The 23,522-nt window shown below is 39.4% G+C and overlaps 1 protein-coding gene across 2 annotated transcripts; it reads right to left on the bottom strand.

The window, feature by feature from the left end:
- Positions 1-2,571: 2,571 nt before the first annotated feature.
- On the bottom strand, positions 2,572-23,159 carry LOC128814430 (transmembrane protein 68-like). Of its 2 annotated transcripts, none has more exons than XM_053990266.1 (7): positions 23,044-23,157; positions 19,096-19,426; positions 16,538-16,702; positions 11,014-11,207; positions 8,782-8,842; positions 6,852-6,991; positions 2,572-4,847 (listed from the first exon to the last, which is right to left on the bottom strand). In XM_053990266.1, exons 2-7 carry the CDS (start codon positions 19,421-19,423, stop codon positions 4,743-4,745), a joined length of 993 nt encoding a protein of 330 aa, XP_053846241.1. In that variant the 5' UTR covers positions 19,424-19,426; positions 23,044-23,157; the 3' UTR covers positions 2,572-4,742. The 2 variants fall into 2 exon arrangements, with proteins under 2 accessions (XP_053846241.1, XP_053846247.1); XM_053990272.1 differs by lacking the exon at positions 2,572-4,847 and adding an exon at positions 8,438-8,483 and having other exon boundaries at positions 6,915-6,991; positions 23,044-23,159.
- Between the last annotated feature and the right edge of the window lie 363 nt (positions 23,160-23,522).

Below are 23,522 nucleotides of genomic sequence, written 5' to 3' on the forward strand. Positions count from 1 at the left end.
AAAGGTCTGTTCCAACCTAATTGATTCTGTGATTCTGCAAAAGAGAACTAACAAATGTTCATCGGGGCCTCTGTTTCTGTTCCCACTTTGGAAGTAACTGAAAGAAAAATAAGTTGCTCTGAGAAAAGTGTAGACCTAAGAAAACACTACTGAATGAAGCAGAAAAGCAAATTCATCCGGAATATATGAAGATTAGCCCCATCTGCATCCCAATTCATCTGCCACAAATTCTGTATAAAGATGACACAAAATTGTAAATTCCTACCCTCCTTGATGTTTGGGACATTGTGTTTCTCATTAAAAGGAAGTAGGTAAAAACGGTCCCATTTCTTGCCTTTTATTTTTTTAAACTTTCAAAATCTTGCCTGAATAATATGTCTTTTGTTAGAACTTTGGCATCTCATGTTTCCAAAGCATGGCATGGTTTTAGCTGGAAAACAAGAGCCAAAGGTGATTTGATGAGTTGTGCTACATTCACTCGTTACAGTAACTAGTACCAAGGGACAAGGCCCACTGGAACAGGAACTGCTCTACAACAGCCGACTCAGCTCCATGGTGGGGAAAAAGATATTGGGTCTGCTTTATATATGCAGCCTAATTCCAAATGGCATCTCACCTTGTAATGTTTCACACACAGGCAAAATCGAGAAGTGTTAGTAAACACTTCAAGTTTTAAGAAAAGGCTCCCTACAGTTCAAAAGTTTGTTACATCTTTCTGACCAATTTTATGACACAAAGAGGTAATTCTAACCATTTAAAAATGTTTCAGGAAGCAGCATATGGTATGTATGCGATCTATGCTGTAACAAAATTCAAGGTTGCAAGTGGCAAATCTGCAACCATCTGTGCAATGCAAAAATTATGTAAAAAAAAAAAAAAAAAAAAAGCAGACCAGCAAATACTACTGCAAATAACCCATGATGAGAAAAGTATAATGGAATCATAGAACCATAGAACGGTTTGGTTTGGAAGAGGTCCTCAAAGAAGTCCATCCAGTTCCAATCCCCCTGTCATGGGCAGGAACACCTTGCACTAGAGCCAGTTGCTCAAAGCCCTATCCAGCCTTGCCTTGAACACTTCCAGGGATGAGGCCTCCACAGCCTTTTCTGGGCAACCTGTTCCAGTGTCTCACCACTCTCACAGTCAAGAATTTCTCCCTAATATCTAATCTAAACCTGCTCTCTTTGGTTTGCAGCCATTCCCCCTTGTCCTATCACTACATGGCTTTGTCAAAAGTCCCTCTCCAGCTTTCTTGTACCACCCTTCAGGTACTGGAAGGTGCTCCAATGCCCCTCTGGAGACTTCTCTTCTCCAGGCTGAATAACCCCAACTCTCTCAGCCTGCCTTCATACGAGAGATACTCTAGCCCTCTGCTCTCCTTCGTAATTTTGAGACTATCATTTCTTTTGACTACTCCTGAGCTTAAAAAAAAAAAAAAAAAAAGTGAAGAAAATAGAAAAGCGTCATCAGATTGTCTTTAAGTTTTAGCAGACACATTTTGGAGAATGATCTTACTTAACATGTATTTTCAGTGCTACTATGCTCATGTAGCAATTCCACACACTTCCACATTTACTTTTGGTACGGTAATTTTTTTGATGCCAAAATAACACCAAGAGGAGCATCCTAGTGTCCATGATGGGCTTAATAGGGATTAAGCACTGTAGATATAACACATTGTCATCATAGCTGTATCTTCTCCACAGAATAACAGGATGAAGCAACATAATGCTATACTTGTACAGCAAACCCCATACTGGATGAGCCACACAGTTGTGTTGACAGTGCTGATTAACTGCTCTACCTTGCATTTTCAGAGATTAATTTCATGTGAAAGCATCCTAATAATAGATGTTCAGACTGAGCTCTGCTATTACACAACAGGACAGTAGATTGGCCAGTAGGAGATTTGGGTCTTGTTGAGAGATAATGATGAAGACCTGTCAGTACAGCAGTTGCTCTACTTCCAAACAACCTAAAAATGAATATCCTGCTTATGCTGCTCACATGGCGAAACATGTAATGTCTTCAGTGTATCTAAAGGCCAACCAGACAATCAGTGGTTTAGTCTAACCCTGCTAAAATTCCCTTTGAATACTTCTGCTTGATGCACAGTAAACCAAATCAGCTAAAAGGATGCCAGGTCTATAACCTTACTTGTGAGAGTATCTATCCATGTCTGCTTCTTTTCCAATAAAACTAAGCAGGCAATTATTCACACCCCAAATATGTACAAATAAACCTTACTAGTCAGTATTTATAGCCTATTTTCTGTTGCAAAACTTTTAACTAAAGTGGTACTGCAGTGCTTGTAAAGGCTCTCTGCAGCACAGACTGCAACTATTAAAACTCAGACCTTATTGTTTATGTGACTTTTTTCATTTATTCCACTGTTGTCTGAATTTTCATTTCATTCCTTATGGGGTTTTGTTCCTTCCATCCCTATTCAGACACTGCAAGGCAAGAAGGGTATCTCAGGGGTAGGACATGCTGCTCAAAACCACTCAAGGTTCAGCAGGACAGGCCATATATCATTCCATTTAGTTCAAACACAACACAAAACTTCACAAGTCTGTTCCAGTTGTCAATTTTATTCAAAAGATGTCATCTATATATTTTTAATATATAGAAATAAATATGAAAGGCCTATACAAATATGAAACACTTAGAGAGTACCAATACTGCCCTTCATTTTTTATACTGATCTTTCAATACATAAAGGGACAAAACTGCAGCAAATAATCCATATACTTAATAAAATAAATTTTACAAAATCTCTGATAACAATGTCTGTCCATGTCTAACAGAACCTTTTAGATCGAGTTCTCTTTTACACACATGCAACCTCAACACAAAATATGTTCAGCTTTGAGATGCTCACAACACAGACCGATGTACATTTTTTTCAACATGGACAGTAAAAAAAAATTAAAGTTGTACTTCAATGCAGGAATTTAGCATTATCATTTTTAATGACATGCTGTGTTAACAGTATTTTTGAAACACAGTCCAATAAATTAAAAGGAACACAATCTTGCCTTCAAGTAAAACCCAAGTCATTGAAAAAACTTCAGAATGGGCATTTGCTTTTATATACTATGATTCTTCCCAAAGCTTTAAAAAACTTAACACCACGTAAAATGTTTTTGGTAAAAAATAATATCATAAAGTAAGCCTTTTGCTTCTTGTGAACCACATTTGATAGACAATTCCCCATATTTTTTTAACATAGGGCATCACCCACATGCAGTTATGCAATAACACCAATTTACACATTTAAAAGAGCATAAAGCAAAGTATGTGCTTAAATGGTGAGAGGAATGACAACTATATGGAATACAAGTGCTCCTTCAAATGTCAGTTATTTGTTGGGTATTTTTCAGGGAGGTGTATTTTTTTTTTAAGAAAAGGTCACACCCCAACAATATTGAAAAGCAAACACATCATATAGCAAAAGCCTCTTTGTTTCTGAAGGAGTTTGTCCTCATCCCAGAACTAAAAAGTTCCCAGATGTTAATTTAAGAACTGTAGACCAAAATTCCTGGAAATGAGAAGAAATATTTCAGATATTTCCTACATGGACAATAAAACCATAGGTTTTAGCTAAGAAAAAAATATAATTTGCTGTAAGTGCACAAAAGCCCAATCTTGCATCTCTCTCCTGTTGATTCAATTGTTTTCACTTAAGTATACACTTAAGTATCCCTCTCCTTCATTATTTAACTTACATAAATAACTGTTTGAAGAATATATTTAGTAGTGTATCCACATACTAAATCTTAAAGGTATTTGGGAATGCCAATTCTGTTTTTCAAAAAACCTACTGCTTTCATAGTGTTGTAACAATTTTCTCTTTCCATCAAAATAAAGATTTTTGGGCTCATATTACTAAACCGTATTCTCATTTTTACTTCTTGATGTTTGAATGTTTGGCTCATTGTTTCAAAAGAGAATTTGTAAATTCATTGAGAAATAAATGGGACAAGTCTCTACTCAAGGGCAGATATCCAATATGCCTTGGCTTGGAATAGCAGTTGTGTTGTAGGGCTCTCATCCACAGCATCGGAGTGGTTTCTGTAACAAACCTCCTTGGAACACTGTAGTTGTCTAATCAATTTTCACTCCTCTGAACCCTTTCTGAGCTCACCCAGCAAAACTAAACACTTTACAACACAGGTTTTGCAGGCACTGCTAGAGGTTCTGCAGGCCAAAAGTGGTGGACTGCTTCCCAGCAGTGTGAGAGTAACAATCTCAGGAAAGTTTTCATGTGTGTTATATGGCATTCATCTGGCCCACAAAACCTCCTTACAATGTTGAGGGTCAAGACAGTAAGAATCCAGCTCTGCAGAGGGTTTGACATTCAGGTTAGAGATCCATCATATTGGGGATGGGAGACAATGACAGACCAAAAGGAAGACAGACAATATACATAAAGGCTTGCAGTATTATTTGGAAAAAAAAAAAACAAAACAAAACAAACCCAGAAACAACCCAGACACTTCCAAGGTAGGAATGCATTTATCAAAAATTAAACATTGCCCCATTATGAATGATTTGAAGTTTGGGTTCCTGAGCTTGATACTGGAGAGGGGAAAGGGCAAGGGCAAGTGACTTCTATCTTAAATTATACAGCAGTATTATTAGGACAGTATTTAAAACCTATTATTAGAAGAATGAATAACTTACAAATGTGACTTTAAGAATATTATAACTAAATAGTAGTTATAGAAGTTCAGAAGACCTTAATCTTCTTTCTTTTGTGTTTGAAATCGTTCCATTAAAGCCCTAAATATATTTCCTGGTATTTTCTGATGTTTTTCTATGAGAGCTTGGACTGCTGCTTTTGTCTGTAGGGAAAGAGAAAAGGTTTTGGTCAGAAAACCTCATCTTCATACTACTCATATAATAACACAATTTCTAGGCTCTTTTTAATCCTTTCAAATACCACAGCACTATTGCAAGTTCAAAATACTGTTCTTCCATATTTAAGCCCATAGGATGTGATTGTGACAATACTGTCAAGAAACTAACAAACTAGTATCTCTTATGTCTGGTAGCTGTGTTCACAAGCTGTATTAGTGATACACAGAAGTCAAACAACAGAGTAAATTCATGAAGAAACTTAGGTCTATAAAGCATGTTAAACACCTGCATGATGTACTGCAACTCAAACTCCTGCCTATGCCCAGGTTTGCATCAATGACGCTCTTCCAGTGGGCACCACCTGTGCTTCTATACATGCTCAGAAGTGGCACTGGAAACACCATTGTGTCTCAGGAGATTTGACTTGTACAAAGTAATGCCCTCTGGACCCAAGGCCTCTGAAGGATTTGTCCTGTGACACATGCTCAGGCCACTTAGCTGCATGTGACAGCAGCCCTCACTTTCACTCAAAAAACAAACAGGCCAAGGAGTGCACAGCAGTTACTCTTATTATATAAAACCTCTATAGGGAACATTCAAAAGCAAGGCAACATGCAAAAGCTGTGGTGAGAACACATTTCCTATTCTGCCTAGACAAGCACAGGCAAGGGAATTCGTAAGGTCAGAAACAGAAGAACAGAGAATTATTTGCCTCTGTAAACCAGTGGTCAGCAAGGACAGATGTTGGTAGAATGTTTATTGGTACAAGCTCCCATTGTTTATATGAAGTAAGTGATCAACTGTTATGTCCTTGGAGAAGGACTTCATACATCTGGTCCTAAGTGACTCTACAGATGTAAAATTTGTATTAGGTAAAAAATTTGAGCTTTATTTTTTGCTCTATATAATGGGAAAATGCATACCGTGCCATAGCCCAAAACACAAGATACAACTTCAGAATCACTGTAAATAAGATTCTAGGGAATTTGCACTCTAGGGGTTTTATCTAGCAGAATCTGAACTTAAGTCAGAAAAAAGTGAGGGTTGGCATAAATGTAAGATGTCAATGCCTGTCTGAAAGTAACTTAAACACATTCTCTGCTGAAAGCCAGCAGTTCTGAAGTCCTGTCAGAGTGACCCCACAAAAGAAACAACCAGTGCTCCATAACCCGGGCCTAAGATATTGCAGACAAACATTTTAAGAGTCTTTTTGCAGAGACCTAATCATAGGATAAACAGGCAAAGAGAGACAACTGAACTGACACCTGCATGGTCAAGAAAAGTCTCTCTCTCAAGTGAAGTTTTCAGAATATTGTAAGTGACCATCTGTGGAGTTTTCAAAAATACCTACTTCGGCCCACTCCATCTCACTGCTCCACCACTTAACTGGTTTATGTCTTTGCACTGTGAAATCTATTAATAAACTGAATAAACATGAGGACCTGAAAATCCTTTCTATAAGGCATCTAAATCTTAATTACAGGAACATTTAGAAGTTAAATTGCTGGGCTAGAAACTGGACAAAATAGAAACTCACTAGACAAAGCAGGGAAATTATTTACGTTTTTCTTTTATTGTATGTAATTCCAACAGTCTGTGAACATAGATTTGCTGTGTTTGAAAGGCTTCCTTAGCATCTTTCTGAAAACACCAGGAAGCAGAATGCTTCCTCTTGGTTGAAGTGCTTCTCCCTATCAACTGAGAGCTGTCTTGTCTGACCAAACTTCTTCAGTCTTTAAAGCAAGTTGTTTCTCAAAGCAAATATAGGGTGCAATTAACCGTAAAAGACCTAGAACACCTGCAAGTTGTAGTAATAAAAGTATGGTATTTAAGAACAACATTCAGAGTTAGGCAAGTACAAAACTTACCATGATTCCACCAATTTCTATAACTGGCTCCCAGACAGAAATCACTTGACAAGACTATTGCAGTGGTTTTTATCAGAACATTCAACATTTTAAATGTACATATATAAATAACTATCTTACCTTTGCAGCTAGTTCCTCAGCAGTCATATTTGGTTCATATGGAATGGGTTCTCCAATAAATGTACGTAGCTTGACAGGAAACCCCCCGTATAGAGGAACTACCGGTAATCTAATACGCTCATATAGTGACCTAAGTATTTCTAATGTGAAAAAATGTAGTTGAAAATGGGAGAAAGAAAGGTGGGGAAAGGAGAAGGGGAGTGGGGGAGGGTAAAGGAGGGAAGAGAGAAAGAGAGACACTGGGATTATTCTGTAAAATTTTTGTCCCCACTACGTCAACATTGAAACTGGCTTGCAAAGTAATCTAGCTCCCAACCCAAACTCTTAAATAATGTGTCATCTCAAGTGCTATCATACCTTGACTTTTATTTCCTAAAGGCTGCATTAATGCTTAGACTTATTTCTACCCTAACTTGGTGTGAAATCTTTCCTCCAAAGAGTAGCTGAAACAAGAAGAGGAGAAAAATTCAATAGCTGTCTCTCTGGAGAGGAAAAGAATCCTACGCAATACAGGTTACAGGTTTAGCTTATTTGACAGGTTAGCATTAGAAACTAATATTGGAAAACTGCATGTTCAGTCCCACTGAGGTCTAAAGGATCAGAAATAGCCTTATCTGCCTAAAAGTCACTCATGCTAACATACTGAATTGCTCTTTCAGATCACACACTGGTTGCAGTTAAACAACACAAAAAGAGAGAAAAAACAGGTATTTCAAACAGCTCTAGGAGGACACATCCTACTCCACATGCCATCTTCTAAGCGTTTATCCCAAACGTACCCAGAAGAGATTCTTTGAAAAATGTGCACTAATACTATCTTTCTCAATTTCAGACAAGAAACTCCATTAACTGGCATGCCGGCATAAGAAAATCCTTACAGCTCAAGATGTGGAATTTTCTGTACACAACCTATAAAAACAAAGACAAAACTACCGAAACTGGAGTAACACCTCTAGTGACCAAGAAATTACACTCCTCTAGCAACTCTGCTGTAGAATGTAAGTAGCATAAATGATTTTGGCTTCAATTTCCTCTGTTTGGGATTCTCCTGAACACAGCAACAATTAATTGCTGTTTATTTTTGTACAACATGACAAATGCGTGAGTTATTCCAGCTCCAGCATCTGATGCCTTGGCTTCCTTGTGCAATATATAGCTCTTAAACAGAGGGGGAGAGAAACAGAACTGTGTTGCCCTGCAGCGCTCTGATGAAGGTGAGGATGCCATACTTGAGGCAGAACATGTGGTGTGGAGACTTGTTCAGGCCCCTCTGCTAGATAGTAACTAAGAGATATAAAAAAGAGGGAGTTTAACACTAGTAAATGAGCAGAGATGTGGGCATCTAATCATCCCAGAGATGGACCCCTCAGACACAATACCCATCTATTCATGTTCTGGTTGCAAGTTCCATAGAGATAAGGAAGGAGAGCTGCCAAATCCAAGGTTTTGTGAGGAACCACAGGTCTAGTGCAGAATAGAAAAGCAACTACAGATTAAATGTAGTTCAAACCATTCAAACTTTAAGTACAGGTAGAAGTGTAAGCACAGAGCTTTAGGAGAACAGAAATAATGTATCAGTTGCCAACCTGTTTGCTTTGCTTCGTAACAGACAGGAGAAAACCTAGGGTTGGCCTAGCAGATATAAGCAGAGAAAAAAGTACTTCAAATCTTCCTGCCTTTTTCTGTGTCTTTTTTTCTTTCTTCTACTGCTTGTTCAAAAGAACATTATTATGTGGAAAATAACCTAGATGAGCCAATATCACATCTAATGCTGATATTAAATCCTAATAATATCTCTGAACTCTACCAGAGAGCAAACATCAAGAAACAAGGCTGTGTTAAATCTCAAACTTATATGAGGATTATTTCTACAGAGATAGGCTAAACACACATGGAAAAATAAACTACAGAAAAATAGAAAATATCTTACTTATTCCTCCTAATGTCCTAAAGGCTTCTCGAACATTTTGTGTAAACATAGGAATGACGGGCTAGGAGGGAAAAAAAAAAATTAAGAATTTAAGGAAGATAGTGCTATCTAAAAAACTTCTACCTCACTTAAACTCAACAGGCAAATTAATTTAAGAAGTGTTTCTCAGACAAGAATATACAGAGAGTAAAACAGGTATTCTGAAGTTCTTCTGTGACCTTCTGCCATGAAGTTTCAAAGTGGAGAATACCACAAGATTTCAGTGAGTCACTGTTTCAACAAGTCTATTTTCTTAGAGCAGTCCAGAATTTCAGAACCTATGGAGCTTTTAGGCATCCCTCCCCCCATCTAGCAGTGTTTGCACAGTTGTGACTTAAGTGCTTAAACCTCTTACCTAATTTGTAGTTATGCTCAAAGGGAAGGATTCACAGGATTGGGACACTAAACTTGTCCGATTCCTCTCTGTGCTGATGATATTGCTTCACACTTGGTGTGTCATACTCAATACAAGTCCATGACTTATTTCTGCTGATAAGTACTTGGAATGGTGTTGAATATTTCAAGTTTTTATTGCTGTTTTTAAAATTGCAAACAGCTGTCAAGATTTACAAGAACTATGAGGGGGTCAGCTACTATATAAAGTTTTTCAATAGCATTTTATAGTATGTGCCCATTGTACACAGCATCATCAGAAATACAGAACTCTTCATGGGATTTTCATGAACTCAAATTCTTTAAAACTTTTTAAAGCCAAGCATGGGGATGAGCTAGCACATGTAACTTTTCAGACATGTCTCAAGTTGAGGGTTTTTTGAGAGGGGGAAAAAAAGTCTGTAAATAATTACAGAGCATAAGAAGAAGTGCAGTTGCCTAAACTGAATGCATACAAATATCTTTATTCTAGAACAATCTTATTTGGAACATCTTACTTTTGACATAGAGGTAGAAATTTTTGTTTATATGACAGAAATTCTGGCAAAAAACCTGCTGAAATAAGGCAACTTGAAGAAGTTGAAGGCTCCAGTTTTAGACACATTTTTCTGGTGTATCAGACACATTCTTCTTTCCATGAGGAGTTCTGCTTATGATTTAAGGTGACTTAGAAGTTCATCTTTAATCTAAATAAAGATGTTTTTCCCAGTTTCAGCCTGCCTCTGACATTCTTTCTATTTTACTGCATCTCTCGGGGTTTTTTTAAGAGGGGATGAAGCTACAAGACCCTTGTGAGTGCATAAAGGGAACCAACACACATCCAATAAAATAAATGCAACTAGTACAATCATAGTTGAATCTCAAGTATGGCCTTTCACATGCTATTGTAATACATTAGTAAAATCTAAACTTGTTGAAAATACCTGTTTAAACAGTGTTGTTTTCCTTGTGAGAAAAGTGATGCACACTTGCGTCTTAAAAGTATTCTATTTCTGTATAAAATCCAGAGATTTAAGAAGTCTGTCATTGACAGTAACTAAATATAAAACTCCTGGTATGAGACTTGCTTTTAAATTAGGTATATGTAGACCTATGGACATATGACACATCTTCCAAGTACAAATCTAGAACAAGAGGAACTCTGAAATGATTACTAAAATAGTTCAATATACTCAAATATATCACACACAGTTGTGCCTTAACAGTTGGTCCTCTATTAATAACTACCTGCCTGCTGACCAAGCCCTGTGCTGTACATTAGAACTGAAGAGTTCACACCAGTGACCAGCCCTGGACATCCCTCACGACCATAAAATACCAATACAGTACGAAGTGTCGGTGAGTCTATACCCTGCTGGTCACACCACACTTCAGTGACAGAACAAACAGAAACATTGAGTTGGACTCCATGATCCTGATGGTCCCTCCCAACTCAGCACATTCTGTGACTCTGGTATGTTTCCCAACCATGCTAGTCAGGGAGGGCTAGACCATCACAATACTAACCAGGTATGTATAAAACAGCACATGCTTATAAGGAGAAACCATCCTTTATTTAATCTCTTGTTTTTTTGAACTCTGGACTTCCTAACCGCATTATTCTTAGCTGACTCATAAGCCTTCTTATCTATCAAAAGCGACAAAAAGAGTCTTGAAATGCAATTGTTAGAGCAAGTAGACCATACTCATGACAGTCAGAAATCTAATACCAAATATATGATAATCAAAACAGCTTTCTCTGGAAGAAAGTACTAATAACTTAGCTTTCTTTGCTTCTCTTCCATTATGTGTCATACTTACCACTTTCGCATCAATGGCCACCTGAGCAAAGCCCTTCCGATCACTCCACAAAATAGTGTACATTTCATCACTGAAGAGTGCTTCCCGAACTCCACCTGGGGCAATGGCTAACAGATGGCCCTTCTCCAGAGTCCTGACACAAGCTTCTTTTGGTCCATGTATAACTCCAAACACCTCAAGTAGTATTCTAAAACCTGTAGGGTAAAGATAACATTAATTCTGAAAATGTAAATTCATACTACCATTGAGTACAGATCCTCAGCAAGGAACACTATAGCTACAACTTAATTGTCTAATAAGCTGTGGTCCCCAGTCCCCAAGAGGGACTGAAGCATTAAGTCTAACTTACAGATTTTGGTCTGCAAAGTAGAAGATTTAGGGGTTTCAGTGGCTTTTTGTCATAGTAAAGTCAAGTGTTATCCCACAGTCAGGACTAAACTGAAAAAGAGCTATCAAGCACTCTGTGATATCTTTCACATGTCCCTTTGAAGGAACTGTTTGACTCAAGGGCACTGACTCCTTGCTCAAGCTCTACTGTTCAAACATAGCACAGCCCAAATAGAAGCAAAACCAGGAAATTGTTTTGGTTCTGTTTTGTGAACTTCGGTAAAGAACAGTAGCACATAAGAAGGAGAATGACAAAGAAAATGCATCGTTCTCTCCATAAGGGATCACTGCAGCAATTGACTCTGGTTCAGTCTGTGAGTACCTGGATGCATTTAATGCATCTGGTAAACCTCAACTGGGCACACTCACCTTCTGTTAATATTGTAACTGAAGTTTTTGACCTAAGGTTACATAAGCTCCTCATATCACCTTGAATTTGACATGTCATTCAGACCGTACTCTTCAAGAAACAGTAGAACATCAAAATTTTGCTACAAGCATCAAAAGGAACACGTTTGATCAATTTAGACAACTAGCCTATCGTTAAAGGACATAACTACCACAGACCTCTGTTTGCACAAAGTAAGTCCTGTTCAGTTGGTTCAATAGATTTTAAACTTATACAGTATTTATGAGTAGTGAAGTAATAGTACCAAAATGGTAACTTTGGATGACTGGGCGGTAAGGGGAACATTACTTCTCTGTCTTGAATTTTCCCATTGAAGCAAACAACCTTATCAGCCATAGACAAAGAACTGAGTTAAAGAACTTAACAAAGTTAAGTTCACCTCTTGATAACAAATTAATATCTGTGACTATAAACACACATTTGCTACATACACACACATGCTAAAGGAGAGCCCAAAGTTAAGAAGACAGAGGTCTTATACCTTGCATAAACTAAGGGCTTAGGAAGAAAAGCACGAGGCAACACATTATTAGTTTATTCTTAACTAAACTCTGATCTCTAACTAGTATTTTTAACTGGTGTGAGTATAATTACTCCCAACTCATCTCTATACCCAATCAGGATCTGCCCATACACACGGCCACAGAACACAAGCTGCATTACACCTGTCTCATATTTTGCCATGCCTGCCTCACACACTGCTCAGTCTTCATCTAGTAGCATTTGCACAGGAGAACACCTGAAATATTATTTACCTAACTGAAATTCAGTTCTTTCAGGTGCTTTTTTTTTTTTTTTTGTGGGATTTTCAATAGCTGATTTTTACAATGCTTGACATTCCCAAACTAATTAAAGCTCTCTGGAATGTACCTGGTGGTAAAAAGCTGCCTGTCTCTAGTACTTTCTGTTAGTGAGCTCAGGAGACAGACAAAACAGTCATGAAAAGGGTTGAGATGAGCAGGAAGAGACTCCAAGGAAGCAAAGACTGTGACAACACCATTTCTGCATTGGATACACTGAGGAAGGGATGAGGGGGAAGCTGTGTGTGACAAAGCAAACACCATGAGTCTGTCCAGTTCATAGATCAGTAAAAAAAAAAAAAAAAAAAAAAAAAACAAAAACAGAATATCGACAGAATACAGACAAAAAAAAAATGTACTACAGAATAGTTGTACAGGGAGGTTTCAAGTCCTCACAAAATTTCTCAGTTGTATTTCCTCTCTTGACTTTTAGTATCAACTTTATATTCTGAGCTGTACTTCACAGCCTTGCCAGCAGATCACACATTACTATTGATCTCTGCTTCAGTACCAAAGAAGGACCTGGCTCCCTTAAAGCAGCTGAGAGACAGAATCTGACACAATGGCCCAGAAAGGACAGCCAGGGTACCTGTGTTCAAGGCAAAAATCATCAGAAAGTTAGAAGAAACACTGGGGTAGTACCAGGTAGCACTGCATGAAAGGAACCAAGAATCTGTTTTTCCATTTTAAACAACAAAACAACTCTCAGAATTATCTAAACACATTTTTTCAGCCATGTAGAACATGTTCTTCCAGACACCAAGAAGTTCAAATTTAATTTTATTCCACAGTTCAACCTGTACTCTGCCCTTTGCCCCAACATACTCTTCTCCTATTTTCCACAAGGCTGTATTGGCAGAAATGTTTGAAAACCCTTTGAAGAAACCCAGTAAGGCACGTAACTGCTCTCAATTTGTGCACTATGTACATTTTTCTATCTTGACTGTAACATCAGGGCTGTCAGCTTCCAGATAGCAGGATGGCAAGGATGTCATCATTTTCCCATGGTTGACCTTTAGGACCCCAGACACAGAGGAACCATTTAGACCATTGAATCCAACCTTCCATAGTTGTAGGTAATCACACACATATATCTGCAGAGCATCCAGTCCACAAGATACTTTGCAACATCTTGCACATGTAACAGACAAGAAGCCAAAGGTCCTTTCCTCTGAAACAGGAAAGGGACTGTCTTAGTTACATAAGATAGCAAAAAACTTTTAAAGAGGGCTCCCAGATGACTTCAAGAAGCAAAAATGGCCCATACTATAGCAGAGGATGATGGAGAAGAACACAAGTGAAATCTCAATCCTCTCTGAATGCTTTGTGAAAATGCTTTGCCTTCTCTAAGTTTCTCCTAAACTTAGAGAAGTAAATGTTTTTCTGAGCACTACACAGCTAAGAGTCTAAAGGAACCAGAAAGCTGGAATACTGAGTTTGTTTTTCCCTGTGGCTAACCTTTAGTTATAAAAGAAGGAAAAAAAGAATTCACATGACCGTATTTCATATCCTTCTCCTCCAAAAATGCAAGAAAAGCATACTCAATACTGACACAATTGTGACACATCCATGTATGTCTAACAGACTCCCCAAATGCACTGCCACCCCTTTCCATCTCCCCTGCACTGAGCATAATAACTTTTGGTTAAAACATCTTCTGAAAAGCATCCAATTTCATCTGAACACTTAATCAAAATCAGACAGCCTTAGTATTAGGATAAAATTACAGTCTTTCTGGTTTGATTCACAAGGAAGCAGCATTTACCTGAGTTGCCAGTCATAGATTAATGTGCTTATTTTGAAACAATCCACAACATTTTCTGGGCTCTTTGGACTTGTCTCCCTGAACAGCCTTAATTCCTTCACAGAATCAGAGAATTATGTAGATTAGAAGGAAGCTCTGGAGGTCATCTAGTCCAACCTCCCACTCAAAGCGGGTTCAACTAGATCTGGCTATTCAGAGCCTCACCCAGTGGAGTTTTGAAAGTCTGCAAGGATGGAGATTCCCCAACTTGCCTAAGCAATCTGTTCAGGTGTCTGATCTCCCTCATGGTAAAATACCTTTCCACATGTCTAATCAAAATTTCCTGTGTTGCAACTTGTCTCTGTTACTTCTCAATCTATCGCTGAGCACCTGTGAAAAGAGTCTGACTCCCTCTTCTCCCCACCCTCCCACTAGGTCGCTGAAGACAGCAATAGTATCTTTCTCCACCTTTATCTGGTACACACCAAACAAATCCAGTTCTCTCAACCTCTCCTTGGACACTGCGTGCTCCAGATCCCCATCATCCACTGATGACCTTGTACCAGGGAGTCCAAAACTGGACACCATGTCACAGGATGTGCTTGCACAGGTGCCATACCAAGGGAAAAAAATGTCTTCACTCAAACCAGTGGCTACATTCATGCTACAAAAAGCTCACTGTGCAGTCCATCTTTGCTGTAAGGGCACACTGCCAACTCACATCCAGCTTGTTGTCCACTAGAATACTAAGCCCTTTTCTGCCAAGTCCCCTTTTATCCAGAGAACTGTTGCACAGAATTGCTCTATCCCAGATGCACAACTCTACATTTGCTTTTGTTGAATTTCATAATATTTCTACCAGTTGAATTCCATTAAGTCACTCTGAGAACAAGCTTTAATGCCCAGTAGATCAGCAGCTTCTCCAGTTTGGTATCATCAGTGAATTTCCTGTGCATGCTCCAGGCCCTCATCCGGGGTACTATAAAAACTCTTAAGCAGCAGTGGTCTCAGTATCAATCCCTGAGGAATGCCTGTAGCTGTTAGCTAGATGTTGTACTGCTAAAACCAGTTCTTCAAGATCAGCCATTCAGCAAGATGTTTCTGCAATGCTACTGAATGATATTTGGGGAACTCATAAGTATACTCCCACTTAGTGCCTTATTTTTAAGCAGAAAAGGAGTAAAACATAATGTCCCATTTGATAAACATCTGTGCCTATAAAGATACAATACACAGCCAAATCTGCATCACGAAGTAGCTTAAATTAGTCATCTGTATGCAAAAGATTTGATAACCACTGATAAATGAATCTATTGGCAAAAGCAATTGTAGAGGCAAAGCCATACTGCAATCAGTATGAAAAAGCTCTTTTCAGGGACTAAGGCTGAAATCAATCTATACCAACAAAAAGACAGTTTTCTTACGTGAGTTGGTTCTACTAATAGCACCAGTACACTACAGAATGCTCCTTGTAATTCATTTTGTGAATTGACAGGCCTTTAATCACAAACCAAACTTGAGAAAGAAAGAGGGTACTACTGTATTTCACACAGATAAAAAAACAAACCCCTCACATAATAATTTCACCAATTGGCAGTGCATTTCACTAGGCTACCCAGCCAAAATCTTGCCCTAAACATGTTTTTCATTTTCTACCTCCTTCACCTCATGTTTCACACAAACATGTTGAACACTTCTCTAGCTTTCCTCCAAAACAGATTCTACTTGAAACAGTCTTCCTGAAACAGGTAGACTGCCTGCCAGCCTCAACTAGGTAAGAGTTGGGTGGGATAAGAAAAGGCATTGTCTCTCCAGTCTAGTATTCTTAGCTTATAGGGTATTTTTTCCAAACAGTTTAATTCTTAATCAGTTCACACCACTCATTGAAATCTTGGATAATGGTTAATACAGAGAACACTGCTTCTCCTTCAATCTCCTTCTCTTTGTTTCTAAACACCCTAGAGTCACTGGAAGGTGTTACCCAGGCAGGACTATGTCCCATCCTTGCACGGGCCAGTCTCATTCTTGTTTGTAAAGAACATGCTCTGTTTCAAAACTTTCACTAAATTTGTCTGAATGTCTGTTCTGAAAGCTGTGCTCCTGCAACACCATTTTTATTAATTACACAATTAAAAAATTAAAATAAGAATTCCAAAACTGCTTGTCTCTAATGAAGTATATTACCTGGTAATCTAAAGACAAAATGATCGGCTACTACATTGCAGCGCCTCTTCTTCATTATATGTAGTCTAGCTGAGAAATAGATATAGTCAACGGGAGTAGCTCCATGATAAAACACAACAAGTCCTGGTCCTTGAGGAATATTTTCAACACCATGAAGCTCATAACCTGTTAGGAGTTAAAAATGTAACAGATGTTAAATTTTTATACAATTCTATCCCAAATAAACTAACTTGCAGCAACTGGCAAACTGAAACCAACATGGATTAAGAAGTGGTTAGAGCAAAGTGACCGATGATAAGTCAAGAGCTAACTTGCAGTATCTACAAGAAACACAAGTTGCTTCATAGAGAATACAAGTTTCATTTAAGGCACTACACAGAGAAAGAGCAAAAAAAAACCCAACATTAAAACAAAACACCCAGTTGCACTATTTCAAACTGTATAATTTATCCTTATTTTTTCAGTTCACTATTTTCAAGGCTGCAAAGTCCTCAGAATCAATCATTCAAGAGAAATCAAAATACGGACTGGGAGTGGAGAAACAACTATTTCAAGCTATTATTAACCTTTTGAAGTTCATTGCCATCAGGGACTGTTTTAGAAGATTTGACATGACAGCACCCATTTTCATGTCTCCTTTTACTCCAGGACATGAAGTTTATCTCTGCTACTTCTCTCCAAGTTATACCTGTTCCAGCTTTCCATCACTACATACTAAAAGCTAGTTGGGACTATATATGTCTAGCTAAAAATATACATAAACACACATAAGCTTCTTCCTGACCTCACATTTCTATTTAAGTTACAGGGCAGAATATATTTAATTAACACAAAATGCATCAGTATAGAACATACTCAGTTAATGCCCAGTAGTACTGTTGCAGTATCTTTTTTAAAATAAAATAAAACAATCAAAAACAAAACACCAGAAAAAAAAAAAACCCTCAACCAAATCCTGTCACTTCTTCCTAAATTAATCAGGTCTGCAGTTCCTATTCCATTAATTTAATTCTGAAGGTACTCTTGGCTCTTCTCCCTCTGTTTTACTTTGTATACCTGTGGAGCTGCAACACATTGCAAGTGTGACATTTGTCCCATCCCAAGGGACCACTAACTGTGCTCCAAGCCAGCAACGGACACACGTGGCATTGGCATGATACATGTAAAGTTACAGGTATCAATCACCTGGTTTGGGGGTTTGGGTGTTGGTTTGGGGCTTTTTGGTTGTAGGGTTGTTTTTTTCTCTTTTTGTTTTTTTATTAATGCTGTTAGATTTCAGGATGGAAAGTTGTTCTTATGATATCCTGATGAATCAAGTAGGGGAAAAAATAACTGGAAAACATTTCATTCTTTAGCAAGACAAGTGTATAGATAAGAGGGAAGCAGCTGGCAGGGCAGAAAAAAGTCACAGCTCTCAATGAGGAACCGGATAAGAATCTTCTTGCACAAATAAAATGTCAGACCTTATGAAAAGAAAAAGTTACTAAGGATTAAAAGAGCCAAGGCCTTAAAAAATAATTTTCTTGTGAAAAAAAAAGTAAATAGCTTTTTATTGTGAAGTGAGCATTTTAAGCTCTTTGATGTAGCAGTTGATTTTGATGTAGTGTAGTTTCCTAGATTTGAAAGTTACATCTTAGTCTTACAAAGCCCATCTGATACAGCTGCTGCACCATCTGGTTATCAATGCCTTGAAAACCTGCTTCCCTTTGACTAGAGAACAAATAGAGATGATTTTCAAGGATTTATTCTTTATGTAAATTGTTCTTAAGTATCTCTTTCTCCTTTAGCTGCATCTAGACTGAATGCTCTGAAAGAGACTTATGATTTCTTTAGAGAGAAAAGCCAAATCATTTATTAAGTCTGTCTTTATAAAGAAATAATAGCAGAAGGACAAAGAACAGGGCCCTTAGTTTTGACATTCTAGTAGAGAAAGTAGTAGTCAAAAATATAAAGATAAATAAAAAAGAGTTCTGTTACACTGTAAGGCTCTGAAGGTAATTTCAAGAAGCAACTAAGAGCTCCTTTTAGCCATTTGGCATTTTATGTAAGACTGGTTAAGTGCAATTAAATTATGCTAACATGTGCTGGCTGACATACTAGCTATCAGGGAATAGCTAGTTCAGGGAAGCTAATAGCTTCCAGTCTTCACATATTAACCCTGAAATGATACAATTAATTGATCTAATTTTTTGTTAAACACACATTTCAGGTCTTCTTCAAATGAGGAAATCCAGGAATTGTTATAAAAAGCAAAAAATGGAAAAAAAGGCACTTAAATTTGCATATATTCAACCAGAACAGAGATGTCATTTTATAGCTGCAAAGGAATAAATGCATAAGACAAAAAGCTTACATTCAAAAAAGTCTCAATGGCTTTTTTTTTTTTTTTTTTGTTTCAAGCACCACTGACAGTCACTCATAAAACAGAAAAAAAAAAAAAATCTGTCCTGAATTGGCATGCCCTAGCAGCAACAATCAGGCATATCTTGATAATCTTGAAAGCTAAACAAGGAATAAGAGTTTCAGAAGTTTTTAATGAAAAGTCAGATCTCACTTACCATGCCATATTCTCCCATGACCATCCCATATGGTTGCCAACATTTCTCTTGCACCTATCCAAACATCATGGGAATAAGCTTCCTTTATTTCATTCTTCCTTTTATAAATATGAAGCCAGAGAATGGAAACGTAGAAGAGAATGATAATAACTCCTGGAAGTACAAAGACTACTACAAGTGGAAAAAGCAACCATAAAATGTAGAATGCATAACTCAGATAATCTCCAATATCCTCCACACCAGTCCATTCTTCCAGAATGTAAGTCAGGCAAGTTAAATAGGACATAGATGTTGGTCCTGCAGTACAGGATTCATTTCCACCTGTCATCTCCTGTTTAAAATAAAATTTTAAAAAAGTATATTAATAAATCTTCCAAAAATATAGATCTGCCTATACTGTTTAATCATATAATTAACCTCTCTGATGCATTTTATTCATATACCATCTACCCCATATCCTAGCAGTATCTATTAGAAACAACAGTTCACACAGCAAAACTTTTACTCGATCATTACAGTCCTTTTCTTTTAGGTACTGGAAATGCTGACAATTCTAATGGAGAAAGGTGGTGCAATTGCTTAATTTCAGGCTAGGATTTTATCTCATTGAAAACTGTACAACTTGCACAGACCCAGAACATTTATACTGTTACCAATACCAATTAACACTGAATTTTTGAATTTCAGAAAGTGGTATTGATTAGTCTAATTTATTGCTACAAAAAATCAAAACGTTCTCTCAAGCACTAACTACAATAGGAAACAGCACAATCTCAAATCCAGTGCTTTAAGGAAAACCTACTGAACACTTCCACTCACTATAACCCTAGAACATCTCAGGAAGAAGACTCTCAAATAAGAAAGTCTCAGCCCTGTAAAGATCTTAATTTGTACCCCAAAATTCACCGATATCGACATGTCAAGACCCAAAGCACAACACAGAAGCAGCAGAACAGACAAAAGGGAAAAAAGGTCACAAAAGTCCTCTTTAGAGTTTTAACTGCTCTGGCTTTACTGTGTCTATGTATAAGAATCTCTCCACTCCAATGCCATCTCCTAAAAATTCACCAGCCCACAGAAGTCAAGCCTGCAATTCAGGCTTACTGTAACTCTAGAGCGACATTTTTTTTTTTAGCTTTGTACAATTTAGGGGACAACTTGCTATTCACTTCACCTTACAAACACAGGACAGCCTGAATGCTTGGCTATTTTAGTGCTTGAACAGCAAACCTAATACCTCTAAGTACAAAAATTATTCTAGGCTAGAAAAAACTGGTTGATCAATATTCCAAGTTCCGCTAGTCAGGACCAAGAAGAAAAAAATGTTGCACCTGTAAAATAGGCTTGTAGAGAGAAACGGAAGAACAGCATTTCTAAAAATGAAAATAATCTAAGTTTGAAGTTGCTGTGTTTTGTCTATTAGAATGTGACACATAGAATGTGTCCTATGCCTAGACAAACTTGTGTGTCTACTATTCCTTTACTCTTGCTCTGTTTTTGCAAGAGACTGAAATACAGATGATAATATTGCTTTCAGAACACTGGTGACAACAAAAATTACAAAGCAGATCAATTTTACTCCACATTCGTTAAGGAACATTGAAACACATACTAGAGTAGAAGTCATTTCACTTATTTTCCTATCTCAATTTCCCCTCACATTCTGACAGAGCAAGGATGTCCCTTTTCCTTTGGTTTTGGAAATCAGCCTCTACTCACATTAGTCAAGGTAACTAGCTCCTACTAATGAGAAAAAAGCTGATATTTGCTCCCACAATCCATGGCTGTTCCAAACTAACAACATTTTGCTCCTCAGCATGTTCTTGAGGACAGGGTGACAGGCAGCCGATTATCTCCAGCCACACATAAGCACACAGCATTAGTGACATGCCCTTCACTGAATTCATGCACCCCTGTCTTTGGGGTGTGAATTAGGGGAAAAGGATGGGAGAGAGTGTGTGTGGGAGAGCAAGAGAAAGCTCGTTTTCATTCCAGTTGCCAGAGCTGAACTCCAGAACCTGTCAGGCAGCAAACACCCACAGCAAGTATAAGAAACACAACTTGTGACACCAAGCAAGATTCAGGAATAGTATTCAACACCACAATATTAATCAGATTGTTATGCCTGGACTTCTCCAATGGCTCCACCTACTACCTAGAGAACAATATGGAGCATGGGTTATGGCACAGAAGCATTTTTTCAAAACTGAGAGGTGATTATGTAGCTTAAAAGAAAGCTTATGGCTATACTCTCCCACTTTAAATTGTTTATGGCTTTCTGCAAATCCCAAATCCTCCATCAAGTAAATTTAAAGTCCTGTTCACACATGTCAGTCTTGCAAAATATTACGTGTCCTTTTGCCTATAATGTTCAATGCAATACCTCAAATGCAATCACCACAGTTTTTGAAGTTTACTTGCGTATGTATCTTTGTGCTAACCTGCAACAGAAACTAAGAGCTAACATCTTCTGTGCTACCAGCCACAGAGGTAAGAGCTAAAGCACTGCCTTCCCTTAGGAACAATCAAATCTACCCTGAACAATGCTGCTTCCTCATCTTGAGGAGCATCACAGGATAATTTATACTGGAAGTTATACTGTCCAACCTCCTCCTAACTAGCCAGTTATATCAGGTTGCTCAATGACATATCCACTCCAGTCTGTAGTATCTCCATGGACAGAGATCCCACAGCTTCTTTGGTCCCCTAATCCAGTGCTTGAATACCTTCATGGTGCAAATGTTTTTCTTTATTCTAGTTCTAGAGTTCCCCTTACTACACCTTGTGCACCTTGTGTCTGTTGCCTCCTGTCCTTTTGCTGTGAAGATTCTACTTCCCACATTCATTAAGAGCACCAGTATGGTCATCACAACGTGGGTACTATGGCAGTGAAGAAGGGAAGGCAGATTATGATCAAAAAAAAGCCCAGAAGTTCCACCCTGAACACAGGTTCAACATAGTTCTTACGTGCCACTAACAGAGAACAACACTGGTCTGTTCCAACTTGCTGTTGAGAAGTTCAAAATACACATTTTTAAGCTCTAACTTGCTAATGCAGCAGCTTACATTTTTCACTAGTTCACAAAGACACAATTTCTCGTTTGACTAATTACAGTGCTTACAACTTACGCTTACACTGCAAGCTTTATGATGTGGAAACAAGGCTAACACACAGTTCCCATCACTGACTTCTGGCACACGACCCAGAAAGGTCCTTAACTAAACTACAGCGGAGGCCTTCAGCTGCAGTCAGCAGATGTTGGGATAACCGAGACCCTACTGATCAGGATAGGAGCGATTATGGACAGCAGCACGCTCTGCTGTAAACGACACACAGCACGATTCCAGCATGCATATGCAATGTGCAAGTGAAACCTCTGGAGGACATCCCAGTGTTTCCAAACTAGAAAGACACTGCGAAGCAGCAGCTACGACACGTCCCTGCCAACAGAAACACACGGCTACGGAGGGCGTTTCTACCAAAATTAGCACTGCCGCCACAAACACAGAAAAAAAAAAAAAAAAAAAAAAAAAAAAAAAAAAAAAAAAAAAAAAAAAAAAAAACAAAAAAAAAAACCAGAAGACCCTGATAATCCTGCGAATGTCACGTACGACAGGAGAGACCCTAGAAGTCGGGGGATGGTTTAGCCCTTGTTTTGACCCAAGATCTGGGCGGGCTTCTGTGCCGGCAGGTCAGCGGTTCCTTGTGCAGGCGGTAGGAGCTCGCTGTCCTGGCAAGCAGGACACAGCCCGGGCCCGGCCGCCCCCACGAAGCGCCCCCGGCTCCCATCGCGCTCCGCCCGCAGCCCCTGCGGTTAAAGCAAGGCCCCGAGCTCGGCGGTGACCGAGGCCACCAGGGCAAGTCACCTCCCGCCCAGGCACCTACGGGGTGGCGGCGGGGCCAGGCCCGGGCCGGGACCCTCCACCCGCCCGGTAGCGCCCGCTCACCTTGCCCTGGCGGCGGCGGGACCGACTCCGGCCCCGCGTCCCTGCCGGGGCCCGGTTTTACTCTCCGCCCGCCGCCCCCGCGGAGGCCGGGTGCCCGCGGGGCGGCCGGGCCGGGGCGGCTCCCGGCGGCGGGGCGGGGGCGGGCGGGCGCCCTGCGGAGCGGGGGCGGCGGCGGAGGCGCGCAGGGGAGCGGGAACTCCGCGCCGCCGGGGGCGCGGCAGCCGCCCGGACCCGCGGCCGGCACGCACCGCCCGCCGCTTCCGCCGCGGCGGCACGGGGTGGGCGCCGCCAGGGGGCGCGCGTTGCCCGCGAGCGGGAGGGGCGGGGCGGCGGGGGCGGAGGGCGCCGCCTGGCGGCGCGGGCGGGAGCCCGGAACCACAGAATTCCAGAGGGGATCGGGCTGGGAAGAACCTGCGAGGTCATGGAGACCAGCTTGACAGCAGCTTGACAACTGGACCGCAGCACCGACCGCCACGTCC

This window comes from Vidua macroura, chromosome 1, assembly GCF_024509145.1.
Source record: "Vidua macroura isolate BioBank_ID:100142 chromosome 1, ASM2450914v1, whole genome shotgun sequence".
NCBI lineage: Eukaryota > Metazoa > Chordata > Aves > Passeriformes > Viduidae > Vidua > Vidua macroura.

Coding starts and splice junctions, on each gene's coding strand:
- LOC128814430 (XM_053990266.1), bottom strand. CDS start 19,423: ATGACAGGTGGAAATGAATCCTGTACTGCAGGACCAACATCTATGTCC. Junction 8,843..11,013: donor TGGCCATTGATGCGAAAGTG/GTAAGTATGACA, acceptor TTTCCCTCCTAG/CCCGTCATTCCTATGTTTAC. Junction 4,848..6,851: donor CTGAGGAACTAGCTGCAAAG/GTAAGATAGTTA, acceptor CTTTCCCTACAG/ACAAAAGCAGCAGTCCAAGC.